The 27744-nt window shown below is 40.1% G+C and overlaps 2 protein-coding genes across 3 annotated transcripts in view; one reads left to right on the top strand and one right to left on the bottom strand.

Annotated features, from left to right (window-relative positions):
* ZNF148 (zinc finger protein 148) overlaps positions 1-17314 on the bottom strand; it is a 35174-nt gene extending 17860 nt beyond the window's left edge. For both annotated transcript variants that reach the window (XM_040604958.1, XM_040604959.1), the window contains exon 1: positions 17210-17314. The gene's annotated coding sequence lies outside the window, so the exon portion shown is untranslated. The remainder of the gene's footprint in view (positions 1-17209) is intronic.
* On the top strand, positions 104-27744 carry LOC121092590 (translation initiation factor IF-2-like). Its single transcript, XM_040603826.1, has 3 exons — positions 104-281; positions 17183-17659; positions 26832-27744. The coding sequence occupies exons 1-3, from the start codon at positions 104-106 to the stop codon at positions 26984-26986; spliced, it is 810 nt and encodes a 269-aa protein (XP_040459760.1). The 3' UTR covers positions 26987-27744.

The following is a 27744-nucleotide window of genomic DNA, read 5'->3' as shown; positions in this document are numbered from 1 at the left end:
TAATCCATACTCAGGGTACATCTCACACATTGTCATTCACTATGCTTTTGTTTCTCACTACAGAAATATGACAGCATAAGCTTATTGCAGATTCTTTAGAGAAATGACGTGGACAGGTACTAGAATACAAGATCTCAAGATGCTGAAACACATTCAAGGGAGAACAGACAGTATCAAGTGTGAGAACACGGTGGCCCTAATCTGTCTGCTCAAGCCACTGATGAAAACAGCACAGAAGGTTGTTCCACATGGAAGATACTACCATATCATTCTGAAATTAGGTATGAATTGTGGAAATCCTGTATTTAAAGCTATTTCATAGCAAGAAGGTAGGCAGGCAAATGCAGAGAGAGGGACCGAGTGCTTAACAGTGCAGAAGAGCCTGCTGCTCCCACCAACAGAGGCAGGAAGACTTGTGACATACAGAATCTTGGGAGAGCTGGCAAGATAACAGCACAGGCCCAGAAGACAGGCTAGCACTGTACTGGTTATTTATTGGTCTTGTTAGCTCTCTCAGATGTCAGAGATATGGAAACTTTTTCTTTCTTACCCTAACTAGCAGGCTTAGCAGTCATGCAAACAAAAGCACTTAGGGTGTTTTCCAGTCATGATCTTGAGTCATATCAGAAGCTGGTACAGTGAATATACTGCTTGTTAAATCAGGCTTTCAAACATCTAGCTTTTAGAGAAAAATAATGAAAACTCACAGTATTAGGCTGCATATTCTAAGTGATGAAACACAATGTAAGTTATATGACACACAGGTACTATTTTAAGATGAAGAACCACAAACAAAAACAAACTATTAATCCAAACAAGAAGTATCCCAATTGCAATCAATTCAGTAAAACACATGTAATTTGTCAACTGACACCTTTTGGCTCACATAAAAGGAATCCTATAATTTGAAGACGAGGAGAAGCGTTCTTGGAAGAGTGACAGTGCGATAAAGAAAATGTAAGTTAAAAGCATTCAAACAAGCTCACTTTACCAAGCCTGCAAAGACTAAAAAAATATTCTAAGTGCAAGATGCATCTGTGAAATAAAGATCGACTTATTTTGAGATTGTCTTGAGGGGGAAGCTATAATAATAAAAACCGCATATTAATACACACAAGCATGTTTCTTGGCATAAGACATTGTTATCCTCATTGCAGAGATGTTTTCCATGGCATTTCAGAACTTCTATCAAGCTTCACCAAATAACCATATGATTTTTCTTTGAATATACAGTTTCTCTATAAACTGACATAAAAAGAGCTGTCAACAAAACCTTTAAAGTATTCATTTTGCTTGGTAGAGGTTCTCCTACCAAGATTTCACAAAAGACATCTACAGGCAGAACATCCTGGGTACACACACTTTTGGGGGGAGGAGAGGGGGAAGGAGAGGGACTGCACAGAAAAGGTCTCACAGGATCATCCCAGCACTTTCTCTTTTCACACAGTGCTCCACAGCTGCCTGCAGAACATCTACAGCCAGTGAACCATGTTGTTTCATTTCAAAAACTGCTGCTACACCAAACCCTACGGCAGTACTTCAGAACTATTCATTTCAGTAACCCTGACATCAGTTTTTCCAAAGATTACTGGTGCAAAAAGTTGGAGAGCTAAGACAATATTCCTAATTCAAGAAATAGCCATTTAAACAGAAACAAACTAAATGGAAAGCATAACAGCTTTTCCAATTCAGAATAAAAAATTAAAATACAATCAAAAGAAAACATTAATATATTTTTAGGAGTTTGCTGGGATGGTGGCTGCTATGAAGTAAAACTGAAGAGAGACCCTGAAGTGAAATGGCGGAACTTGTTAGCCACCAGAGCACAACACATGGTCCAGCTCTTTTTCTCCATTTCAACTGATGGTAGGGGTAAAGGTTTTTCTGCTTTCTCCCTTCTTTTCTTAAGCAAGTAGTAAAGCATTATTTAATGATCAAGTAACCAGAGATACTAATTGGGTTCACCTTAAAAATGAAATTAATAAGTGCAGTACTTGGTTGAGTTTCTGTAGTTAGGATTTAAAAGTTTTAAAGACATGAAAAAAGAAAATATGCTTAAGGATTAGTAACAGATAGAGAAAATATGAAAATCACCTGAATTTTAATATCCATTGGTAGAACAGAATTAAGTGGTTTTGCTCTGTTTTTTAAAGATGCACTCTTCCTATTTGTAAATTATACCACGCAAAATGATATCTTGTTGTTTTAAGATTTCTACTTTTTTTAACCATTAAAATGCAGGATTTGCTACTTTCTATATCCATATCCACCCTACTTCTTTCCTACACTAACTTCTTCCTGGTTTTCCAAGGCAAAATAGAATTAAAGAAGGTTGAAGGAAATGGGAAAAGGAAGTTTGTTAAAATGTCATTATTTTTCTGGCTTAAACCTGAGTTCCTTCTGAAGGATTGTAACAAAAGACTTGAGATAGAAATACTACTTCCATATAGAACCATAAACTCCCTTTGACCATATTGTCTAAGATTCAACAACCAGGATGCACAACGGCAATTCTAACGTGCCTTTGGCAACTTGATACTGTTCTGATGAAAACACCTACCTGTAAGACTCACATCACAAAAGCTGAGACTGAGCTCAGTTCAAGGTATTAAATGGTTTCAGGGTAACCTTATGCTACAAGTAGCCCAGCGACATTATTTTAGTTCCACATTTTGGGGAGTGTGTTTTCATTTGAGGTAAGACAAGGCAAACTTCCTAATGAACCCAAAGCTATAGGATATGTACCTGCACACATCCCTACCACATCCTTGCTTCCACAGCAGCCGCTGGAAGAACAAGTGCATGCAGAGTGCAAATAACAGAGTACAAACTGTATCAAGGCTACTAGTGCAAAATATACATACAATAAACTTTTAAAAAGGCAATCTATGGAAATCCCTAAGCATATCTTGCTTCTTAGGACTCATCTGTATGGTCATACTACAATGATTTGTGCTAAACTGTAACCTTAAATGAATTCAGTGTATATAAATCTACAAAACTCCCTAAGCAAACATTCTTATTCTAGCACAGAATTGATTTTTCTCCCTTCCCTGTTTAATGTAATTCACTTTGGAAAGGTTTATTCTAAATTTTAAAAAGCCAATCACTATATAATCAGAGGAGTCTTACTGGCACAACTAGTAGAACCTTTCTAAGTAGACAAGTCTCTATAAAATCAACTACAACTGATAGCTACCATGCCAAGATAGGTTCACATTCTTCTTTCAGAAAGTGAAGATTAAAATAAATCCTTTATTAAATTCAGATCAGGTTCGATTAGGTTAAAGCATATAGTGAAACTGCTCCACAAATACAATGTGTGCACACAAACAAACAAGTTAGTTGCCACACAGACATACCTAACAACTATGCCAAATTTAGATCAAGGGAAAAACTTAGGATCGACAGTCTCAAATACTTTCTTCCTAAAAGGGAGTATAAAAGTCACAAATAATTCTGCAATTCTTAATGCTAATAAAGAAAAAGACAGCAACATGACTTCAAATCATATTTAAAACTACTACTTAAGCACTACCATGAATACAATTGCAGTCAATGCAATCCTCTCCAAAAGACAGAAAAACCAGAACTTGACAGGTTCATAATGACCACTTAAAAACCCTATCAGACCATGAAACATGTTGAGTATTTTCACGTCAGAAAATATATTTATTTGCACTATTAAAATATGGATATAGTCCAATATAAAAGGAAACACAGCTAGCTTTCACTGTATCAAAAGTTCAATTTTTAAGAAACTGCAGAAGCCCAAAAAGTGAAAAATACCTTACTTACTGGTTCTAAATAAAGAAAATTAAATTAAATTATCTCTTCTCCCTACTCAGAAAAATAAGACAGAGCTAAAAGGAGGATTCTGAAATTAACACACAAGTGTTTGTAAGAATGAATTAAAATGTGTTGACTTGCAAAAAGAAATCAAACCTCAATCATTACGAAAAAGTTCACAGGTCATAAAACCAGCACATTCTAAAATGTAACATATGATACAAACACTCTCAAGACTTGTTACACAGTTATTTCTAAATGTTCCATGTTGCTGAACGCACACCAGTATAGGGCCTGATCCCACAAAGATTTACACTCATACTGAGCTGTGAATAGTCCTATTAGAATCAACAGGATTACTCACAGAAAATCTACTTATGCATAAAATTATATGTGCGCGAAAATCTTTGCCACCTTGCTTATGCTAAAAATCAGTAGTAGATCATCACTAGCATAACCATAATCTAGTATCAAATATGTATATCAGAAAGCTTTCAGTACTCTATTAACAAAGCCACAGTTACATGTCAAAATCCACAGGGATGCCACAAGTGTAGCGAGCATACTTTAAATACTCCAAAAATCACAGGCAATGTTACTTTTTATCTGGAAAAAAACCCCGTTGATTTTATGGCACTAATTTATAAATTACTAGAAAATAGTTAATTTTGAGAATTTATATAGGAATTTCTACCACTATAATCTCAAAAAAGAAAAATACACAATTTCTGCGCTTACATATGACACTCAGGCACTCAAAATTGCTCACTCTGGAGACATCCAATGAAATTTATATGCAGGAAAGAAAGCACTACACATAAATAAGGCTACCCAGCATCTTCTAAGTACTTCTAGAAGTTTACAACTTCAGTCCAACTGGTTAAATTATTTTTTGAAACTTCATCTATCACATATATGCCTCAAACTGAATCTTCGTAAAAATATTTCAGATAATGTATCAAATGTTTTTTCATTTGATTTTGATAACAGTCAGCAGACAAAGCTGAGCCAATCTAACAGCTAACTGTCATTGAAAGGGGCAATCCTGCTCCCTCCCCCTAAATGTGAGAGTCTACCGTATCTTTTGTGCCTACTCTGATGCTCATGTCAAGACATATTGGTTTATACACTCCACCAGCCTGGTAAAATTGGGAGTTTTTCCCTCGTTACTAATTTTCTGCCAGTTTAATTCTATGACTGGATTTACCAGGAAGACAGTGTGTCAGAGGCAGCTCAAAACAGGGTGCAGGAGTGGGCCCTTCCCTATTCAGCATTCACTGCCTAACTGTCTCAGCCCATCTCATATAATTTCACCTTGAAAATACAAGGAAAAGAAAAACATGTTGCTTTTTAAAAAACTGTGATTTTTTTTTTTACAAACCTTTAAATTCCTTGGGTCTTACCACTCCTCTATTATCTGAAAGTATCTGTGAAGCATCTCTTCTAATCACTAGCACTATGCTAGCGTTGCTTTACAGAAGATGACAACCTGATGTTTCTATCAGTTACCCTACGGGCCCAAATGGCAAAGGGGTGTGTGAGTGTGTGTATATATATATATATATATGTATATATAAAACAGAATTTCTGGTGTTTCTTTCCAGATCGCTTTTTAAAAATCCTTACAACATTATACATATACACTAAACCCCCTGGAAGAATACAAGGAGTTACACACAAACATACAGAAGTTTCAGGGACTACCACAAGTAAAGTACCTTTGTGCATCATAATTTGCCTCTCTAGCCTATTGGCACTGTGATTTTATTTCATTTTAATAAAAAGATCATATATGTCTCTGTGTGTGTGTGTGTGTATGTATATGCGTATCTTTTCCTATAATGCATCGTTTCCTTCAGCACACTGGATGGAATGCTCCATAGAACAAAGTGAAACGAGTAAGATGGTTTGTAATACCCTTGTTCTATTTATTGCAAGGGCTGAAACATGTAAATGAGACACAGTAAACAGGAAAATAAAGTCACAACCATTTAAAAAGTTGAATGCCATCTTGCAAAATAGGATCCTATCTTTGGTCCTGCCAGAGATCTTACCCAAGTCTACATAAGCCATTTCTACCAAACTTTTTTTAAGAACAGTTGATCAGTAATTATATTATTGATTTATTTATATTTAATGTATTTAATTATATTATAATCAATAATATAATTATACTTTCTTCATCTTCTGGGTGCTTAACCTGACACATTTGGGTCAGATTTACCCTAAATGCTGAGTATTCAAGGCTGCCATTAAATCAATGACAGCAATACTTTGAAAATACAAATATGAATGCAATGCTGTATATTTTAAAAAAGAAGAAAAAGTTCCTGAAGAGCTCAACAGGCATGCACACCAAACACAAATTTTCATCTTATTCTCAGGCATCAGTTCTCCAGCCATAAAATAAGAAACAACCATTTCCTTTCCCTGAGGCATAGTGACATACTTGTAATAATAAGCAATGTTAAATATAGGTCACAAGGGTGAACTAATCACTTTCCAGTTCTCTTGTTCCTGTTGCCAGCACACACAGCTCCCAAGGAGGAGCTGTGCTCCTTTCCAGGGAGGCAGCAGCAAAAGTAAAACGGAAAGGTATGCCCACATCAGTTACTTAGGTAACTACTGTGAGAAGGTGGGAGAGAGGAGTACGGCCTCTCCTGGCACCTAATCACTGATGCAAAAGCACAACCAGCCAGTAAGTTTCCAGATGAGTAGCCACTTTGATGAAGAATCACTAGAGGAACAGAAGCAGACAGATGCAGGACTGTGACCAAGAAAAGGTAAGCATGACAGTAAGACTGAAGAGAGAAACTCTGGTTACCCCCATGATGTTGTAACAGAACTGTAAGAGATTTTGCTTCTTTTCTCAGCTCTGCCGCTGCTGTTGGGCAAATCCGTTACCTTAGCAAAACATTCCCCATATTTCCACTTCTTTGTCTCCAAAACAGGGGCAATGACCCACCTAGGATTTAGGCGTGAAGAGAGCAGTAGGAACTATCTATGAGGGCCTCACAAGCCTAGTGATAACCATTACAGAAATTTCAGAATTAAATATATTCATTCTGCCTTCAGAGCAGGATTAAGATGAGCACAATAAGAGAATACAGGTTATGCAACAAGAAGAAAGCAAATTACAGAGCAGATGCTTATTCAATGAGCAGCATTTATCCTGTACACTCAAAAAGGTAGGGGCTTCCGTGGGGGAAATACTGTATTCATGTATCACAAAAGACTATAATATAATATTAAAGTACAATATATTAGTAATATAGTGAGGATGGTAAAATTAAGGTGACATAGGTAAAGCTCATTGCTACAAATTTAATGTTTGCATGCTTGACTTATACCTAAAACAGTTCTTTTAAAAGCATGCCTTTCTTGCCTGTAATATCTTTACTTCAGCCTCATTGTTTTCTAAAAGACAATCTACACACATTAAAGATAAATAGTAATGACAGAAAAATTCAAGCCAATTACTTAATATATCCATGTAGACTAAGTTAACATTGGACAATAAGCTAACAAAAGTATAATCAAGAAGGTTTTGATCAAAAAACCTTTAAGTTAGCAGCAAAAGCAGCCTCTGAGATTCTGGAAGACATCCCTCATTTACATATATGACAGCATAAGAAAAACTTTTAGGAAAATACCAACACTAATCTAAACCATAGGTGAGAAGGACATGAATAATGATACAAAACAGATCACAGAGCACAGACAGTATTTCTAGATCTTACTTCAGTACTTGAAAGCATTATTTCAACACGGGCTCTCAGGTTGTGAGGGCAATGTAAGCGTTTATAAAACAGGAACCATTCTCCTAACTTGCAATTTCAGTTTTAAGACATCGCCATGCACCAAGTACACATTTTTTCCTTAACTTCATTATGGTAAGCTTATTCAGGGTAAGATTACCTTCTGTGTAAGATCCAGAAACATATTCTGCAAAATATCCTTGGCTCTCTGTAGACTAACTTTTCACATGGTGATACTGTCAAGGAACATGTTCTCATTTAAACCTGCTGAGGAGTCAGTGTCATACCGCAGCATAACTTTATTTTTAGTGGGTATGTATATCTTTTCAGCTGTGTTTCAAACACACCCTTTAACTACACATTGAACAGTAACCTCAAAAAATCCAATTAGTCTGAAACATGATAGAATGAATACCTCTTTAGTAAAAGATTCACTGCAGACAGACCAAGCAAATCCTATGCTTTTTATATTGTTTTTCAAACACCACGGTGTTACCTTTAGTGGCCATCTTTCTAAGCCACCAGTGAGTGGTCTAGGCCAGAAGATCTGAAAGAGCCCTTCCTAAAGCTCAAAGACTCGGTTGAGCTCTGTTGACTACTTCACTCCTCAAATGCCATAGGTCTGCCCTACCTCAAAAAAATATGAAGGCCTTTCAGAGACCTATTCCACAAGACTAATATGCCTAGTAATTAAAAAATAGGAAACTAAACATGAAACAGAAAATAAACTGCTTCAAACACATAAATATCTACTTCACTTTTGCTAACATGAACACAACACAATAGAACACACACATAACAGCTCATGTTAAAAATAAGCCCATATAATAATCGCCTCGGGAAAGAAAATAATCACAGGTGACAGTTATTAATCCTAAAGCACCACACATTTCCATAAGGTGTTTGGACCCTTCAGTGATGGCAGCTCTATAAGAATGTAAGAACAGTGAAGTGACAATGATTTAGGTATCGTTAGAAGCAGCATCTTGGACAGTATGTTCTGGTGGTAGCCCTTTGTCTCCTTTAATGCATGATGAAAAACAAGGAGCAGAGGATCTCGTGATGCTCCAGTTAGGGAGCCCACTGACCAACAGTGAACAAAACAAACAAACATCAAAAAACCACAACAAAAAAACATACCGCTGTTCTTCAAAGTGGTCAAGCATCTTCATCAAAAATAAGCAGAAGAGTCAGCACATAAACAGACACATGTTAGTATTTAAAGACAGTGTGAAATCAGCCAGAGGGGGAAGGAGTAGAAATAAACTCTAAATTCATGGAAGTGAGCAACTAGGTCACCTTCTCAAAACTCCCTCTTGGAACAGAAGCATGTTATACAGACCATGCTAAGACAACAAAAAAAGTTTTTGAAGAGTACACTTCTGTAGAGTTAGGATTTTTTTTCCATGCTGTTGCAACAAATCCACCACCTCCCTACTGATAACCAACATTTGTGGTCAGATTAAATCAACTGAGAACTATTCCTAACCCACTTACATAAAATTCCAGAATTGTAAGTCAGCCTCTTTTAATCTGGCTGATCCTCACTCTGAAGGAAAAGTCAAATCAAGTGACTACTACATGCATTGTGCTCCTGCAGCATATCCTCTTCAAAAGACTATCCACAAACCCAACAAGAATTCCCAGATGACTCTTCACCTTGATACTCCAAGAACGGTATGAGCAAGGAATCCCGCTGACTTCTACCACATACCCCAAGGTGATCACTCTTCATTACAGTTTTACATTTCTCAAACAATTTTAAAGCACTTAAGCCAATTTTCAGATCAAGACAAGCCAAAACATGAGATGTCTAGAAGCCATTTCATAAGAGCAATAACAACACAGATATCCTGGCCCATTAACTAACACCGAAAATAATCCAAAAAATAAAACTCAAGACTTCTCAGGATTGTGCCCTCATGAATAAAAAGATTGTGGAAATTGGATTCTACCTTAATGACTCTGGTACCCTGCAGCTGATTTTCAGTAATTAAGTGCTAGAATACACTAAAACAGAAATTCAGATTGATCAAAAGATATGATTCACCTTTATAACAACTCCTATAATCATTAGGAAAAAAAAATCTTGAAGGTTCTTGATGCCATTAAGTCACAGGTCAACAATTAAGAGCTACCATCTCAAACAGGTCTTAAATTTCTGACAACCCACAGTCAAATAACTTCATGATGAAGCCAAGTCTTAGTAAAATACATTCAATACGGCCTGTATTACTAAACAAGCAGGAAACCAATCTGTAAAGTAAAATAATATTCTTATAGGATTCAGTAAAACAAAAACCCAGCATGTCCTGTGTTTATGCTTTCCAGATACTGTTTTCTCACCCAACCACATTAAGAGTCTCAAGTCCTCAAGACCTCAACCCACTGATGCTGCTGCATTCACCCAGGTTCCCTCAATGCATGTGTCCCACAGGTAACGGGGCAACAATTTCAGGCACTCAAGATGCAAGCATGAGAGCTGAGACTGCTTTGCTGAACGCGCATCCAACCAAAGATGGGAAATTAAGAGTTGCCCAATGTTACAGCAAATTTCAGGCATGCAACATGTAATTGCTTTCTGGATACGCAGCCATACTCTCACCATCAGCACAACTGTGGAAAGCCCCACGCCTGTCCTGTGACCTCTAAGGAATGTCAGTCATGGACAACACAAAGACTTACTAGACAGTAAATTGCAAGGTCATGCAAAGAATTGAGAGATTCTTTTCTTTCAGTCTGTCCTTTTACATTGCTGTTCCTTGAAAAGTGACAGCAAACACACTTAAAGCTGACATATTTGATCCAATACAATGTATGTAACACTGAGTATAGGTTCATAGCACGCACCAGAAAAGCCTGAATACACCTGGTTTGCATGATCTACTTTTAACTGACAGATGAAGACAACAAGCCCACTGGTTTTGTCTACAAACTGCCATCTATTCTACATATGCAAGCAATATACTATGACAACTGGATGATCATCCTCTGCATGCTTCTTTTCTATAAACTGTTTTATCCCCCCATCCCAATCGCTAATTTCATGTCAGGTATAAATAACTGGTGATTAAAAAAAATACATTTTAAATACATAAAAATTCTTTTCTACAAGTCATTTAAGAAGCAAACCTCATCACCTCTACCAGAAAAAAGCAACATTAAAGCCAAGTAGCTTTCCCTTACTTCCTCACACTCCCTAACAATACAAGCTTTCCCAATCCCCAGAACACAATCACATAACTTTCACATCTTTTTGCTGACTCAGACAAAAATTTATCACAGAACATAACCATCAGGTTCACCAGTGACAGAGGAAGCTCCTCAGAACAGCAGTCTAATAAAGCTTTCCTCCTTGAGGGATGACAGCAGTCTTTCTCCCATATGAATGATTCATTTTTGTTTGATATTGTTAAAGCAATATTCATGCAGGGCACCTTCACACTAGATTTTACCCCCAGAAAATGGTTATAAGGCTAAATCATAAGCTGAAAACCGATATTCCATGGACACGTCTAGAAAATCTGCAAGTGACTGTGGTCTAAAATAATTGTATCACACCTTGGTACCCTGAGAACTGACCACCTCCCTCTGCAGTTGACCTACTCTGGTCATGACAAAAAAAAAAAAAAATCAAGGTAAGAAACATAAGATTGGCAAAAAGAGAATTAATTGAGTTTACTAATGTTTCATGAAGAACTGTGTTAAAATAAACTTCAAGAACACAAAGGAGATGATTTCTTAAATATAATTATACAGTTACTGTCGGATCTAGAAATGCTTAGTACTACAAATGACCCAACTTAAAAGCCTGACAATTGTCATCCATCTCACATATATTTCGTCTGACAGAGACTCACATATACGAGCGACCTATGTTAGGAACCACTGTGCATGTGGTCAGATACAAAGGAGAATCGTACTTCAGGAGATCAGCAACAGAGATGATAATTTACTTCAGAGTACTCTTATTTGAGAAACTCTGAAATCATCCACTACACCTGGAAATACTGTTACAATGCTTACAGACTAAAAAATCATCCATGGATCCTGTGAAATGTACTCATTTCTTGGCTTTAATTCTCATTTTTCTCGCTCTTCCCTCCCTTTACAAAACTGAAGAATGTTTGCAATGCAATACTACAGATGCATTGTTGAAAGCAAGACTAAATAGTTTTCACTACCAAAGGAAGTCTGCAGAAAGCCAGTGAATTTATAAGTTGCATACTTGCTTTGCCCCTTCCCAGTAAACTACAGATCACAGCTACATCCCAGGCAGCTATCTCATATAATATGCTGCTTATTGTCTGGCAAAATAAACGTCACTTTACGCTGAACATTTCTCATAGTTGATGACTGGAGATTTAGGCCAGACATCATCATTAATACATGCTACAAGTGTTCTACATATACATACACACGCACGCATACTTTTTAACAGCATATCACTATTTTCTTGTTTCAAATCTAATCCCAACAACAGAAAAAAAGAAATCATACAAATTTTAAGGGCAATCACATAGTGGTTAAAATTCAGAGAGTATAAAAAAGGACTGTTTCCTCTTTTTTAAAACACTGCTAGCGAACATCCGACTATATGTTAAATCTGCCCAGCAGCAAGATTTCCCACTTCACCTCTTGCACTAAGGTAACATGACCTGGTCATGATGTTACTGACATTGTAAACCTTTCTAGTTATGTCTTTTATATCCATCCTGGGGTACCTGTGTATTAAAAGCTAATAGAGACATTATGCGAAATTATTACAAAAATGTTTAAATACCTGACAAAATTTTTATGAATGAGCATCTTTTTACCTTACAGATGTAGCTGCCATTTGAAACACCTTTAGCGCAGAAGGCTTACCAGCCTCGTATCTGAGCTCACACAGGTATCAGAGCAGCTTTACACATTAGTAATATCAAATGTTATATCAAGAAATTACTTTGTTTTACAGACATTGTACAAGCACCTTGATTTTTGGTTTGGGTTTTGGTGGCTTTTTTTTCCCAGTGCAAGAGATCTTGACAGTTTATATTTGATAAGCTGTTCATAAATTATACCCTACTGCTGTTTGCAGGCTGGAACTTCTTCCCACACAGATTTCGTTCTATCATCAGACTGTTTAATTCTGTGCCTATAAAAATGTCATCCTAGTCGTAAGAGAAGAATTAGACAGTACTGTCTTAAGGTTTTCTGCACAACTGTGACATGATGCAGATACTGCAATACTAATATGCCAGCAGAGTATATGAATTGCAGGATCAGGCCAATATACATACCCCACTAATGAGCTATGTATGTCTTGCTGTTTTCCAAAGTGCAATGAAATCATGAACTAATACAAATTAGTAATACATTAACTACATTATAGGATTTGCACTGATACCTCTTGATATCATAGCCCTGAATACATTAACACACTGATAATATCATAAGAGTACACTAAAAATTATTTCTGAGCAAAAGCAGTATTAAGTCTCTATAATATCACCCAAAATAAAATTCTGACAGTATGGAAGAACTTATCAGGAGATTCTAACCTTTCTGCATGTTGTGCTTTCCACAGTCTTTCTAAAAGTCACCGACTTTCCCCTTAGGACACGCTTACAATCAAGTTCTGTGAGAACGTATTATGGATTTTTCCAGATATTTTATCCGATATGCTGAACGATGTATGAAAAATAGCTCTATATGGAGTCAGGGGAAGACCATTTAATCACATATAATATTGGAATGCTCACATATGTTATTGTATTTTAATCTGTACAATGATTTGTAAGTTAAATAGGTTAAACTTATGCCACTTGTGTAGTTTACAGCATTACTGCTGACGTATAAAATATGTTCTATGTAGATGATGAAAAAATGTATATTTCATACGTATACAGAGTACTAATGAGCTAAACGGATGGAGTTGCATTTTTAATTTCACTGGAAAGTACTGAAGTAAAGTAACTAACAGCATTTGTGCAAATGAAAATAAATCTCACAAAAACCTGAATGGATTTTCTTTTGTTAGATAGAGGTTTGTGTTTGGCATATAGCTATGTATTATAGCCAATGGCTGTGTTCTGCTGACATGGCCTGTCAATAGCTATGTCTCAGCTGTTAAAAAACAGTACGTTAAATGTATAAACTCAGTTCTGCATAGATTCCACCACATGGAAGCGAAAAAATAAAAGAAAAAATGTATTTGATGAATCTCAGTACTCCAAGAAACACTATTTTCCCAAAAGTATTTCTGTCAAGGACACAAACAAATTAAAGTGCAAGTTAATCACAGTAGTGATCCTTCACGTAAGCCCTGCAACCTGATAGAAGCAGACACCCATGTCTGCTTACATCCATGGAGACTCTGTGTGACTTCATTTGTCTTTAAACACTCAGGTATGCAGATCACATTGCAAGCTGAAGGCTTGAATTTATTTCATCATAATCGATGCTGGTCTGAAAGGCGGCTATCATTAACATGCCAGTCAAAGGCACAAGAAGTAATTATTTTAAATGAAACGTATTTATTTCTCTGTTAGATCCATTTAGGAGTTTTCAAAGTAAAAAATATTTCCAATGGCATTTACTTTTCATTCCTTGTCCCATTCACTTAATATACAAGACATTGTTAAGTTTGGACAAGAAAGTTGGACACTTCAGTTTCATGTTTAGGGTAACAGCAGTGTGTTTATTTATCAAAGACATTATACCAACATTGTTATTTCTTATTTAACTTTTTTACTTCACACTGAAAAATGTATTTTATATTAGAGCCAAAATTAAATCAAACAATCCCAAATCATGCTCAACACAAAGTGGTTTTAACAGATTAAGGCCCACTTTGTCAGGCTCCTCCATCTAGGCCTCCATTTGTAATATTTACAATGGGACAACAGCACATAGCAGTCCTCACCAGAGGAAGCCTCTACAAAGATTCTAATCACTAAAAACATCACAGATCTCTAGCAGCAGATACAGAAGACAATCCCACTCTGCTTTTCCCCAAAATATTAGAATACAACCAACTCTTCTTCCCCATTAGTACATTTTAAATTGTTTTACCTAAATCCATACACTAACAACCTGAACATGCACGAACAATGCTGAACTTCACTATTTACAAATTTACATTATTGAACCTGTGATGCAAAGAACTCATCTGTAAGTGAGCTAAACTTAGATGCATCATCACCGTATTTCACTAGAATAATACATTCTTAGTATTCTCGTAGTTCAACTCTAACAGTAACAGTATACAAAGTTCTTAGCTAGAAGAACTTCCAACCTCAATGGTTTTACAATGAACACACGTACACTCCACAGAGCTTTAAACCCCCGTACAAATAAAATTGTATACATTGACCTGAGAGGGAAAACCATCTTTGAGAAGTACATAATATTACAGAAGTATGTGTTCCTTCAGGTGAACAATTTAGCCTGCAACGTAACTTGTCAGATTCTGAGTAATTTTCCTTCTGATTTTTTTAATCATTGTGATTCTTCAAGTAGCTACTTACCTACTTGTGATATGATTTCATAATCAGTTATATAGTATGGATTTTCCATAAATAGAATGTTTGCATTACAATAAAAATTAAACACATATGGACAAGAAGGACAATAACAGAAACACAGATTACATATACATCTGTTCTCCCAGGCCTCAGCCTGAGGAGTGAAGACCAAAAAAGTACATGTGCACATGACAGCGTAAATGCAAGAGGTCACCCTCATCTTTTTTAGCTTTATTCAGTTATATGAGCTCAGTGACTAACCACATGTATATTTGGAGAAGAGGGGCACACAGACATTCAGAACCAACTACAAAGAAAATACTTTTGGAAACTGAATACATATACATGCATCTGAGTATTCATCAAGGAAGGCCATGACAACAGTTTTCAGGAAATTGTGCAACTGAAAAATTAATTTTGTTGAGTTTTCCTTAATTACTGCAACAAAAGCAGGGTTTTCTTGCCTCTCCTGTGAATCTGTCTGTACCCCTGTACCAGGAGACTGCAGATCCCATGAGATCCACAGGAAGGCTGGCCTCATGAGCTCTAGAGCTTCCCAGCACAGCCAAAGCTTCTGCAGATGACAGCTGTCACTGGACACATGCACGAATCCCAAACACTGGAACACTGAAAAACTAACACTGCCCGAAGGTATGCAAACTTTTTACATAGCAGGATAGATTTTAAGTCTAGATCCTACCATTGGTTTATCTAGTCTGATTTTGAGTACAGCCTAAGATGCCTGCTAAAACTGACAGTGGTTCATGCATTTTTCCACATCTTTCCTTCACAAGGCATGCTTCACCAAACTCTGGGAGAACAACTGTTAAAGCTGTACCACTTACAGGGAGGAAATCTGATACTGGCACTCCAAAATGTTCAAGCATGACAAGCCCGGGTACATATCTTTAGCAAGCTTGTAAAGTATTACTGAAACCTGTATATAAGTAAAGCAAATAAACAAAGCAACTGAGATCCTACTCAACAGAAAAACCATAGCCCTGTCATCTATCTTGTACCAATGGCAAAGATGCTGCTCATCAGAAGTAAGACACCTCTCCCATCTAAAACTTCCTGGACCACAATGTCACGTGTACACACAGAGAGAGAGAGAGAGAGAGAGAGAGGTGATGCTCTAAGTAGACTTTCAAAGCAAGACTAAAGCTGGGATCACTCGATTCCACATATCTACTTGTTTTGATCGCTGTGCAAAAGCCCTCGCAGCTGCTCTGAACAGTTTACAAAAACCAAGTGATCGGAGAGATGATTTACGTTTGTAACACAAGTGTGTTCCCTTTTCATGAGCCGGCTTAGTACAGACATTGCTGCACTCATCCCAGCTGAGGTTTGGCAGGAACTGGGAGAGGAAAGACGATGAAGAGTGAAAGTGTTTAAACCTCAACTAATTTCTCCTCAACTCCTACTGGTCCCCCCTGCCCTCCCAAGCACTTCCAGCCTGGCACTTGTTAGCAGCTCCCGACGCTGCAGAGAGCTCCCGTGCAAAAGCTTCCTCCGAGCAGCTGAGAGGAGACTGGGAGGAGGTTGTTCGAAGAATAAAATTAAACGAAATAAATTTTCACAAGTCGGCACGCTTCAGCTATCTTACACCAGAACAATGGAGCGCGGGCAGCGGGAGGATACGGCCGCCCAGGGGGCCGGGGCCGGCAGCACACAGTGCCGGCCCGTCCGCCCGCCGCTCCCCCGGCCCTTTGTCTGTCCGTCCGTCAGCCGGCCCGCGGGCAGCGCGGCCCCATCCCCGCCGCCCCGCCAAGGCCTGCTTGGCCCTGCCGCGACCCCGGGCTGCCGGCCCGCCGGCCCCGCCGGGGAAGCCCCGCCGCCGGCCGGGAGAGCGGCAGGGAGCTCCCGGCGGCCCCCCCGCGGCGAGCAGCGCGGGAGGAGGGCCCCGCCGCCTCTCGCCTCATCCCCCGCTCGCCGGCCTCTCCGCCGGCGGGGCCAAGCGCGGCCCATGCGGGCGGGACGCGCCGCGCCAGGCCGGGCCCCGCCGCGCCGAGCAGCTGCCCCCCCCCCCTCCCCCTGCCTTGCCTTCCCTCTCCTCCTCCCTCCCTCCCGCCGCGCACCTCCCGCCGCCGCTGCGGCGGGCGGGCGGGCCCGGCCGGACCCGGCCAGTTCCCGCTCCCGCCCGCCGGTACTTACCGGCCGCAGAGCTACGAAGAGAAGGCGGGCCAGGCCGGGCCGGGGCGCGGCGGCTCAGCGTGCCCGTGCCGCGGCCCCGGGCATGGCGGGGCGGCGGCGGGGCGCGGGGGAGGGGAAGCGGCGGCGGCGGGGGAGGGGAGGCCGAGGGGAAGTTGGCGGCGGCGGCGGCGGCTCCTTCCTGCTCTGGCGGGGCGAGCGGCGCCTACCCTCAGCCTCCTCCTGGCGGTGACAGCGACAGCCCGGCCAGAGCGCCGCCGCGCCGCGGTGCAGCATGGGAAACACGCCCGGAGGACCGGCGGGCGCCCGGGCGCGGCGGGCCAGCGGCGCGGCGAAGCGGGGAAGACAGGGGCGAGCGGGGCCGGGCCGCGCCACGTCTCCCGCCGGCGGCCCGGGTGATGCCCGGCTCAGGAGGCCGACGCGGCCGTGGGAAGCCCCGCCGGGCGGGCCCGGGTGAGCGCTGCCCCGCGCCGGCCCTGAGGTGCGGGAGGGTGGGAAAGGCCCTCCGGCCGCCCGGGTTGTGCAGGCCTCGGGCGAGGGGACGAGGCTGGCGGTGCCCCCGCCCCGGTGGCTTCGTTTGCAGTAGGAGCTCTGGGATGAGCGGGGGCCGCGGTCGGGGGCCGGGAGGGGGCTGAAGGACCCCAGGGCCCCCGCTGAGCCGGGCTCCGTCTCCTGACGCACCCCGCTTCTCCCGGGTGAGGCCAGGGCCTGCGGGGGGGCGCGGGCGGGGCCGGAGGCCGCGGGAGGCCCCAGGCCCCCGGTGCTTACCCAGGTGGTGGCTGCGGGACCTCCAGGGCCTCCAAATCCCTCAGGAAGCCCCGAGATGAGTTTTCTGCGCCATAATCTCCATGACCATGGTGTTCTCCGTGACCCCAACGCAGTAAGTGCTTTGGAGAGCCAAACCGGCTTAAACCTTCCTTGGAACCTCTCTCCACCCAAGCCATCTGCGCCTTTACAACTTCGGCTGTGTCTTGCTCTTGCATTTCTCCACTTCATCTCTTTTAGGGGTTACCAACTTCTCCACATTTCTCTAAATAATGTTTTTAGCCCAGCAACACACTTAAACACATTGTTAACTTAATTGCTTTATGCCACTTCCTTATAATTAAGAATGTGCTTAAGCACTCTGCTAGATTGAAGCCAAAATCAGCATAAGCTCTGTTGGGTAAAATTCACCAGTTTCATCGGGCTTAGCTTTGTGAGTCATTCCGTCAGCAGCAGCCCCAAGCTTTTTGCTACAAGCTTAGTTGTTCCCAGGTTGTCCTACAGGATCACCCTGTCTCCGTGACAACGCTTAGGCCCTTCATTCTGGTCCTGTTAGAAGTAAGATGCATCTGCCTGGTGAGTCAGCTTCATGTAGGGTTTCTAGTTTCTTTAACGAGATGCCTTAATGAAGTTCTGCTTTTTTATGCAGGTCATGGATTGTGCCATCCAGTTACAACGTAATAAATTGCATTAAGCAGAAAATATTAGTGACATTAGGACCCAGTCTGAACGTCTGCCCTGACTTCATGCAATCCATATATTTCAAAATAATTGTGTCAAGTACTCAATCTGTATGAACGGCGGAAGGAGTTAATAAAACATGGTAACATTTCATGCAGTCACCTACAATTTTATATAAAGACAAGAAGTGTCATTTAGCTGCTTGCTGAACAAAATGGGAAACTTTTTAATTTCAAAAAATAGAGTTTTAGAAATTGAGGGAAGTTGTACATTTATGCAGCTTTGATTTTTTTTTTTTCCTTCTTCAAAGACAATTAATTTGGTGACTATTCATTTTTACCTGTCAGGAAAAAAAAATTTCGAATTTCATTAAGTCTGAGTCAGGAAGCTCAGCCACTAAAACCTTAATTTAAAATACACTGAGGATTTAAAGCTTTCTGCAGGGTGAGCACAAGTCTTTCTCCAAGGACACATCAATTGGAACCTGCTTTTCAAAAAATTTGTTTGGCAATTAACAGTGTAACATGAAGAAGAAACAGTCTTGCATTTAATGCAAAGAAGTAAGACTCAGCATATTTGGCTTCTGTTCATTACTGTGCTGCGATTCTTCTATGACCTTAATCAAGACAAGCTCCAATTTTCAAACATCAGTTTGGGTTAGGGTGGAGTTTTCTGTTGTTGTTTTAAGAGGAACTGAGCACCTACAAATTGTCAAGTTCAGTGAGAAACTTCCAGTGCTTTGTTCATCTAGAAGTCTCCCCCACCAAGGCAGGGGTAGTGAAGGAACAAGTCAGACCTTGCACCTTTGCTTCACTGCCACCTGTATTTTCAAATTATGGTAGCTCCTTACAATTCACACAGTTGTGGCACTGATGTTTATGTTAGTGGTTTGACACACATTTAATATTGTGTTGTTTGTTTATTAACATTAGTGTTTGGACATAACAAAATAGAAAATAAATATGTAAAGCCAGTAGCTTGAGAAGCCTAAAGGACCGTTGGGGTTTTTTTATGCCGCTCTGTAAATAGCAGACAAATTCTGTTTTTCCCTAGGGAAAAAAATAATAGTCTTTAATGTAGTCTTCCCTCTCCCTTCTGAATTCCAGAAGTTGCCCACCCATGAGAAACCCTCTAAAAGGCATTTTGTGTGCAGTGTGGAGCACAGTATGTTTCAGTTTCCCTTTTTTTTTTTTAGGAGGGATAAATAATGGAAAATGAAAGGCATTCCCTCCTCCTCGCTGCCCCCTTTTTTTCTCTTCCCTTTTCTGTATAAATCTAGAAACCAAGAAAAAGAGGAAGCACAAGCAGGCTAGATATTAAAAAGAGTGGCTTTTGGGAATCATTGGAGAGTATATGTGTGTTTTAAAAGGTCTCAAACAGGAAGTGGCTTCCGAAATAACTGTGTAGAACAAGCAGAACCATCTCATTTGACCTCCTGCATGACAAACTGAAGGATTTAATTCAGAAATCTATGCATCAAACCAGTAACTTCTAGTGAAGCAGGAGTTGATCCAGGAGGATCCAGTCTGGGAATTTGAGAGGGAAGTCTACCGGTTAGGTAGGTTTTAAAGATGGGCACTTAGCTTAATTCTTAATGTTATGCCTTCATATTTGTTTGAATTAATCTAGCCTGAGCTTCTAATCATTAGTTTTAGCCATTGGGTTTAAGGACCATGTATCAGAATTTTTAACTGTCTTTTTCAGGTCTTGCTTTATGCTTGTAACTCTTTTTAAATCCCTTCCAGTTTTTCAAGAAGTATTTTTTTTTGTTGTTTGAAAATACTGCTCTATCATTTAGCCCACAGACAGGTAAATCAGCAAACAACAACTGTAGCTTTTTCCCTCTCCAATTCCATATACCCACACAACCTTTTATCTGTGCCTTTTGGAGTGGTGTACAAAGCTTAGTGATGTGGCCTGTCCTACTGACTCTGCCCCAGGTGAAGTTTCCTTGCTGCTTTTCTGTCCTTCCTCATGTAAAACAAGTATACAATGTGCCCATCTTCTCCCATTCCCTGTGCCGATGTTGCAACTACCAGTTCATAGTCTGGTTCCTTGAAACACACAAGATTGTTTGTTTTACAAGAGGAAAGTCAAACAAAAAAACCCAAAACCAACTGTTGAACTATGTGTGTCTGTACGTAGTTACAGGATCAGGCCAAAGGAAATGTGGAAAGCAATCTGCATGTCAACAATCAGGTTTTTTACTGAGTATTTTATAACCATGCTAAGTCTCAAAAGAAACAGACTTTAGATTATCAGTGAAGAGTTTATGTCAGTGGTTTATATATGGAGAATGCTGCCTGAAAAATCTTTTTCAAAAAAGGTGTTTGCAAACAAAGTTCAAAACCAAGGTAAATCTAAAAGAAAGCATGGGGTGTTAGGATGTGGAAATACACAGTTCATCTTCCCCAAAAAATGTTAAACCAGCCTTTTCTGTGCTTATGGAATCATCAAGCAATTAACATTAATAACTTTGGTTGAGGATGAGAGTAACTTGACTTTCAGAGATAACAGATGTGTTCTCCCCCACCCGCTTGAGTTATTCTTTTAATATGAAAGTTAGTTTAAGCTTTAGTGTCTGTGTCTCACCAGTCTACACACTGGGCATGACCTGCAATTTTGCCTGGAAACCCTTTGACAAAAACAAGTACCAAATCATAACTGCATAGAGGAGCAGTAATCATCATTAGGACTAAACCCAGGATGGAGAATATAAACTGGTTTATTGTAAATGGCTTGTCGCCACAAAAGTGGAGATAAACACAGCTTGGTTCTCATTGCAGATTTATGTCTCATTCCCTGTTCAGCAACAGAGCCAAGCACGTCTAACTTCACAAATGCAACGATCCCATTGAATTAAATGGAGCTATCAGGTACTCAATCAGAAAACTAAATGCCTTCTTCAATTTCTCTCTTCCCCTCCCCTCCTTCCTTCATCTACTAAGGTCACTGTAGCCCTGGATAATACTAATATGTGCCACTGATACAATGAATGATGCTTCAGAAATGCCTAGATGAATGCCTGACATTTCAACAGTGGGTGCAATCAGGGAATGATTGCTATTGTACTACAGAAAATCTCCTTCCACCCATTTTTTCAATTCAAATATTTCACCAGGGCTTTAACTAACACAAACATTCAATGCAGAAAATTAAATGAGTCCATTGTCTGAGCATCCACTCACATTGTCTGTAAATTGCTCCTCTTCACTTCAGCATCCCTGATCAAATTTGTGTTTTAATTATTTTTTTATAGCAGGCTTTCAATTCATGATCCCACATAAACCTGACTCAACTGAGTTTGCGTTGCTCTGTATTGCTAGAAGATCCAGAATCAATCATAATGCCATCAGTCACACAGTTGTACAGTATGCTTGTCCTGTGATGATATGGTATGCCTCAAAATACCTGTGCATCTGATGCTTGTAAACAAAAGTAATTAATTATGGAAAATACTGGTCAGAAGGAGAGGGTGCGTGCAAGTCACCTGGCTCGTTTCCTTAATTCCTGAAATCTTTTCTGTTCCCAGAGCTGTTCAAAGAACACTGTTCCACTTCCACCTGAGCCCTGAAAAAGTCTTCATAACAGATTAGTTTCTAATGCCACAGACACACCTGATTCGACTCATTAATTTATTTTACAATAATACAGCAGCTTGAAATGCCTTAAAACTTGAGCTGAAGACATCATAAAAATCCCAGAGAAAATCAAAAGTAATGATTTGATGAGATACATACCTGTCTGAAAAAAAGAAAGATAGCAAGTCAGTGTCAGTCAAGATGGTTTTGTATAGACACAAGACACTGAGATACCTGTAATATATTTGACTTGGTCCCACATGGCATTCCTGTAAAGTTAGCATTATAAATCTCCAGATAAAAAGAAAAGAGGATGTTTAATGTCTCATGCTGAGACATCTAATAGGCAGAAAAAGCAACAAAAATGATGATAATGTCGTACTTTGCCTAACAAATTGTCAAATCAAACAATGAGACAGAATTTAGAGAACCAATTTCTTTGCCTTAAAACACAAGCTATAAGCAGAGCAGAAAGCCATCTACTCTTAACTTAGATTGGATGTCTACCTAAGACATTTAAGTTGAATTAACTACAGATGGGAAAGTAAGAGGGCCTTAAACCCCAGCATGAACATGTTAGGATTAAGCTTTTTAGAATAAAATATAAAGGAAGCTAGGGATATTTTATCTGTAAAAAAGAAAGCATCCACACAGGGATTTGGTGGGCTTTAACTAATGCAATTTAATGTCATACCTTTATTCATCTTGATCTTTCCCAGGCATCCCACTGCAGCTGAGTTCTTTTGTTTGAAGTATTACAGTGGATCTAATCAGAAAGATAGCATTAGCTGAACAATTAGGTAAAGGCTTGTCCATATGGGGAGGTTACTCAGTGCAGAGTAACCAGCTTCTTCAATATCTACTTTGTGTCAGCACTCTTTGTTTACATTAAAGTGGTTTAGGCTGCATCACACCACCTGACACTCACTGAGAGTTCATACAAAGCAGCTATTGTACTTTAAACTCAGATTCACACCTCTTCACGAGTCTAACATTTACCTGACTAAAAGCAAGACTCAAAACTGGAAGAGCAGATAGCATACCAGACTGTGATGTAGTGATAAAGATGGGAGATCAATACTTATTAACCAAAAGTTCAGAGTTAAAACAACAAAACTAAAAATAGTAATAAAAAGTAATAAAAAAATAGTCTTTTGGAGATGACATGGATCCCGCATAAAACAACAAAGCCCAAGAGGTTGTACATTCCCAGGGCAACAAGGATCAAGCCATGATGCTAAACGGTACATTTCCATACATTATTTGAGCCAATAGGAAAGCAGGCAGAGTATAGAAAGCTTGAATGTATGAAAGCTAGCAAAGAGGAAAATCTCAAATTTCAGTTGGCAGTGAAGAAAGGGAAAGTGAGAAAGACTCAAATGGACCTTGAAGACCAAATGGGAAGAGATTCTTGAAGTGAAGAAGTAAAAAAGCCTTGAGAGCCTGAAATTGGAACCCCATAAGTTAATTGCTTAACACAGAAAAAAAGAAAAGAAAAAAGAAGGGGTTAGGGTTTTGCAGTCTCATAATAAAAAACACCATAGAGTTGCCCTGCCTTTACTGGTCTCCTCTGGTAGTACTCTCAAAAATTGTTTCAGAATAACAAGGAAATGTTGGAACAAGACAGACTATTAACAGTTCTCCAAATCACACAGAGCGCATCCATGACTGTCAGGAGCTGAAACAACTGGGCTGCCAGTGAAGCTGCAGCCACACATCTTTACCTGCAAATTGGTCAGAATGGTCTTTTTAAAACATTTGAAAGACCATATTATGGCAAGTAAGGTTTTGTAAAGGAAAGTCAGATCTCACTGATCTCTTAGAATTATTGATTGTATCAGTAAGGTAAGGAATAATGAAAAACTTTGTTTACTTTGTCCTGCAAAATGTAAGTAACAATTTACTATGTCAGAATTTGTCCAGGAGGGAGAAAGCAGAGAGGAGGGTTAGGTGGTCACTTTTCATCGGGGCATCAGGGTAATAGTGAAGGCCTCTGCCTTCCAACCTAAATCCCTCTCATGCTGTTTGTTACAGCACAGACTGGGAAAAGATGAATGCTAAACTAGGAGATATGATAGATATAAATAGAAAACATAGCTATGAATTAATTAAATTAACCAGGTCCCAGAGGGGAATAAAGGAAACTTCAGAGACCTTCAAAAAAGCTAGATGAATAGGCAACATAATGGCCTGGGAAGTTCGTTGTATCTACATGAAGTTACGGGTTTAGGAGAAAAGGCAAACTGCTGAGATACCTTCAAAAAAAACCAAAAAAAAAACCCCCGAACAAAAAACCACCGTGGCTAATATACAGCTTCAGCTGTATAAAACGAGAAGTGGACTAGATGAAATGTCTCTATGGCTGATACAATCTAATTAGTAAACCCTTCTTGAAAGTAGTTATGATTGATTTTTCTTTCAAAATACAAGAATGCATTGAATGGAATTGCCCGGGACTTGTAAAAGACTATTCAGTGGTTCAAGCAGAGGATGAAGTCTGCGAAGTTTTCAGGTCGCATCAAGCTGGAGATGGCTGCAAGAATTGCTGGGGTCCAGGTTCGGGTTTAGCCTCCTCTTGATAATCTAGGAGTAAGCTGGAGAACACGGTGCTCAGCACAGCAAGGACGGAGGAAAGGACCCTGCACCACATCTATGGCCGAGCTACAGGACAGCAGTATTTCAAAAGATGGTTTAGTAGGGCAGTAGGGTTGTTCACAAGCTGGACACGAACTGATATGCACATCATGCTACTATGTATAAACTGGCTGATACCTTGTAAGATGCAAGGGAATTGTTACCATTCAGTCTTTACAGCGTTGTTAAGATTTTGGCTAGAAGTATTATGTCTGGTTTGAGCCATGAAGTTCAGGAAAGACATGGCCCATTCAGAAAGAACAGTAATAATAATAAGAGACCTAAGAAACATGACCAAAAAGGCCTAAATGTACTGCATTTGTTCCCAAGAAGAATGCTAAAGGGGAAACATGGTGAGAGTCTTCAAATATGTAAGAGGCCATTGCATAGTCAAGTGGAAAAAGCTGTTTTCCCTGCCCATGGGAGGTATATAAGAGGTAGATTGCAGCAAGGAAGCTTTAGGTTAGGTGTTTTTCTGTCTTTCTAATAGCAAAGGTCACAGAAGACTGGGATGGCGTGCAGGGCTGTGGAGTCACCAAAGGTCTTTAGAAACAAATTGGAAAATATGCAAGAAATGCTTTAGGAAGTAACCTATATCATTGCCTTTGCCCCCAAGTGCCACCCAGTCTTATTTTCTGTTGTGCAACAGAAGGCTCAGCAACTCTATCCTTTCAGTGTGCAGATAAAATAGGATGAAGAACAATAAAAAGATATAATATCTTGACATAAATCTGTGGTACAACCTCAAGCAGTCTGCTGTGGTCCAGCCATCTCAAAGAGACTGGGAACTTCAGACGATTTGAAGAGCAACAAGAAGGATCAAGGGCATGACAATTCACAAAAGATTGAAAAGATTGGGATTATTATCTTCAGAGAAAGGCAAGGGAGACAGAATAGTAATAGTAATGTCTGGTTCAGACTTATCAAGAACTTTTCTTCTTCCTTGCTCATACTGTAGAATAAAGGAACCTTCTGTGAATCATCAAACTAAAGGTGGGATATTTAAAACTAAAAATACTTTTAAAAAAACACACCAGAGGAAGCACACAACAAGAGATTAAAATGGGGAGCTTCTCTACTATGGTACATCCAAAGCATTGAGGCTAAAACCAGGATTCAGAAGGAAGATGGCTTACTAGCACAGGTATACGAGACATCTTAAAGTCTTTGAAAAAAAAATAAAATATCTGCTTTAACTTGTCCAACATCAGCCCTTCACACCGCACTCTGTTGTCCCCCATGGGCCCTTTACTGCTGCACTCCATCCCTCCAGAGCTATTCCTTACAGAAACAACATGAGTCACTGAAGGAAGGATGCTTGGCCTTCTGCCACCAGCAGCAGTGCTCCAGCCACTGGGAGGGTGATGGAGGCAAAAGCCACCGAACCCACCCCAGCTGGCAGCCCCCAAAACCACGGGGAAGTCACACCGCTAACCTGGCTAGCTGCTCGCAGTCGCCGAACAGGCACGCAGTGGGGAAAAGCAGCCAAAAAGCCTAAGTTTCAGATATTGCTCTTTTAAAAGACAGCAAAGGCACCAAAAAGGACGACGCTGTTCATCCCAGTAGGGTGGGGGCTGGCTGGCCTCACTTGCGCATCGCTGAAATAACAGGACAGGTCTGAGCCAAGCATTTTCTTAGATATGTGACATGTCCTGAGCCAAAACCATGGCTTTGCCCTAAAAAGTAACTTGAACAGACTTTGTAAATCATGGCCTTGTTATCATCCCAAGAAAGCTGAGCGTGGGTATCAAGGAGGTTTGTCTAGCTGCTTCTGTGTGTCTGGTTTATCCAGTAAAGAACAAACAGTGACAAAGGATCTCCAGTCCGGATGGCAGCACTGACAGTACCTATAAACAGAAGGGCAAAGGTCCTTATTGCAAAGTCTTACCCAAAAATAACATAACAAACCTATTCATTACTGAATAACTCCAACCATTAAATTTTCAATTATTTCTACATTTCAGCTAGTGCCTATGAAGAACTGAACTTGAAGGAGGATCAGTTTAAGGACGCTCTCAGAGACATGCCGGAAATTTTGCCAGATGTTTGTTTAAAACATAAAACAAACATCAAGAGACCAATTTCTGGGAAGGAACATGGTGCTGTGTGTGGGCATTAAGAAGAATGTGACCTTTGTAACGCTGATACATCACAGTATTTTACACAAGGAGAGAGGTCCTTCCTCAGCTTCTCTCCATGGGTCCACGTTGGTAAGAAAGGGATGCTGCATGAGGTATGGTTTCTCCATAGATGACTGTATTAGTGGCAGCACTTGTTTTTTAACGTGAGAACTAGTGATGTAACACCACCGGTCTGTTTTCAGCTAACAGCACTGATGCTGTTTTCAAATTGTACATGACTTCCAACTAGCTTGTTGGAAAAGCACCACCTCTCTCAGCCTCCTAGAGCATCACACCTGGCATGGCATTTGTGAAGCCCCTTTGACACTGACCTAAGCCTCTAAAAGGCTTTGGTGAGGAATAAGGAAGACTAACTGCATCCTGCCGATGAGACCCTGAAGAAGGACAGCACATCCTCACGTTTCATGCCCAGGCAGATTGAGAAAGCCTGGAAGGTCGGTCAGGAGGCTGGCCTGCAGAATGTCAGCCCAGAGAGCCTCCAGAATAGCAATTACTGCCTGCTTGGGAATTCCAGGGAGCTTGGCTGAGCTTTAGGGTCAACCTAAAATGAAAGTGGTCAGAAGAACATCAAAACTGTTTGTCTGTGGGCTGGGGATATCCCAGACAATAAAGGCTGTTTGGTAAGTGCTGCTTTCCATCTGCAAAGCAGATGAGAGTTCAATGCTGAGGGTAATTTAAAAGTCAAATAAATGATTTTAAGTGGCTTGTAATAAATAAAAACATGTTTCTTTGTAAA

This window comes from Falco naumanni, chromosome 8 (genome assembly GCF_017639655.2).
Source record: "Falco naumanni isolate bFalNau1 chromosome 8, bFalNau1.pat, whole genome shotgun sequence".
In the NCBI taxonomy this organism is placed as follows: domain Eukaryota; kingdom Metazoa; phylum Chordata; class Aves; order Falconiformes; family Falconidae; genus Falco; species Falco naumanni.
The sequence above is the reverse complement of the archived record's forward strand: the minus strand, read 5'-3'. Positions and strand labels throughout refer to the sequence as shown.

Coding starts and splice junctions, on each gene's coding strand:
- LOC121092590 (XM_040603826.1), top strand. CDS start 104: ATGACGTGGACAGGTACTAGAATACAAGATCTCAAGATGCTGAAACAC. Junction 282..17,182: donor CCATATCATTCTGAAATTAG/GTATGAATTGTG, acceptor GGACCCGGCCAG/TTCCCGCTCCCGCCCGCCGG. Junction 17,660..26,831: donor GCCCCGCCGGGCGGGCCCGG/GTGAGCGCTGCC, acceptor TCTACATTTCAG/CTAGTGCCTATGAAGAACTG.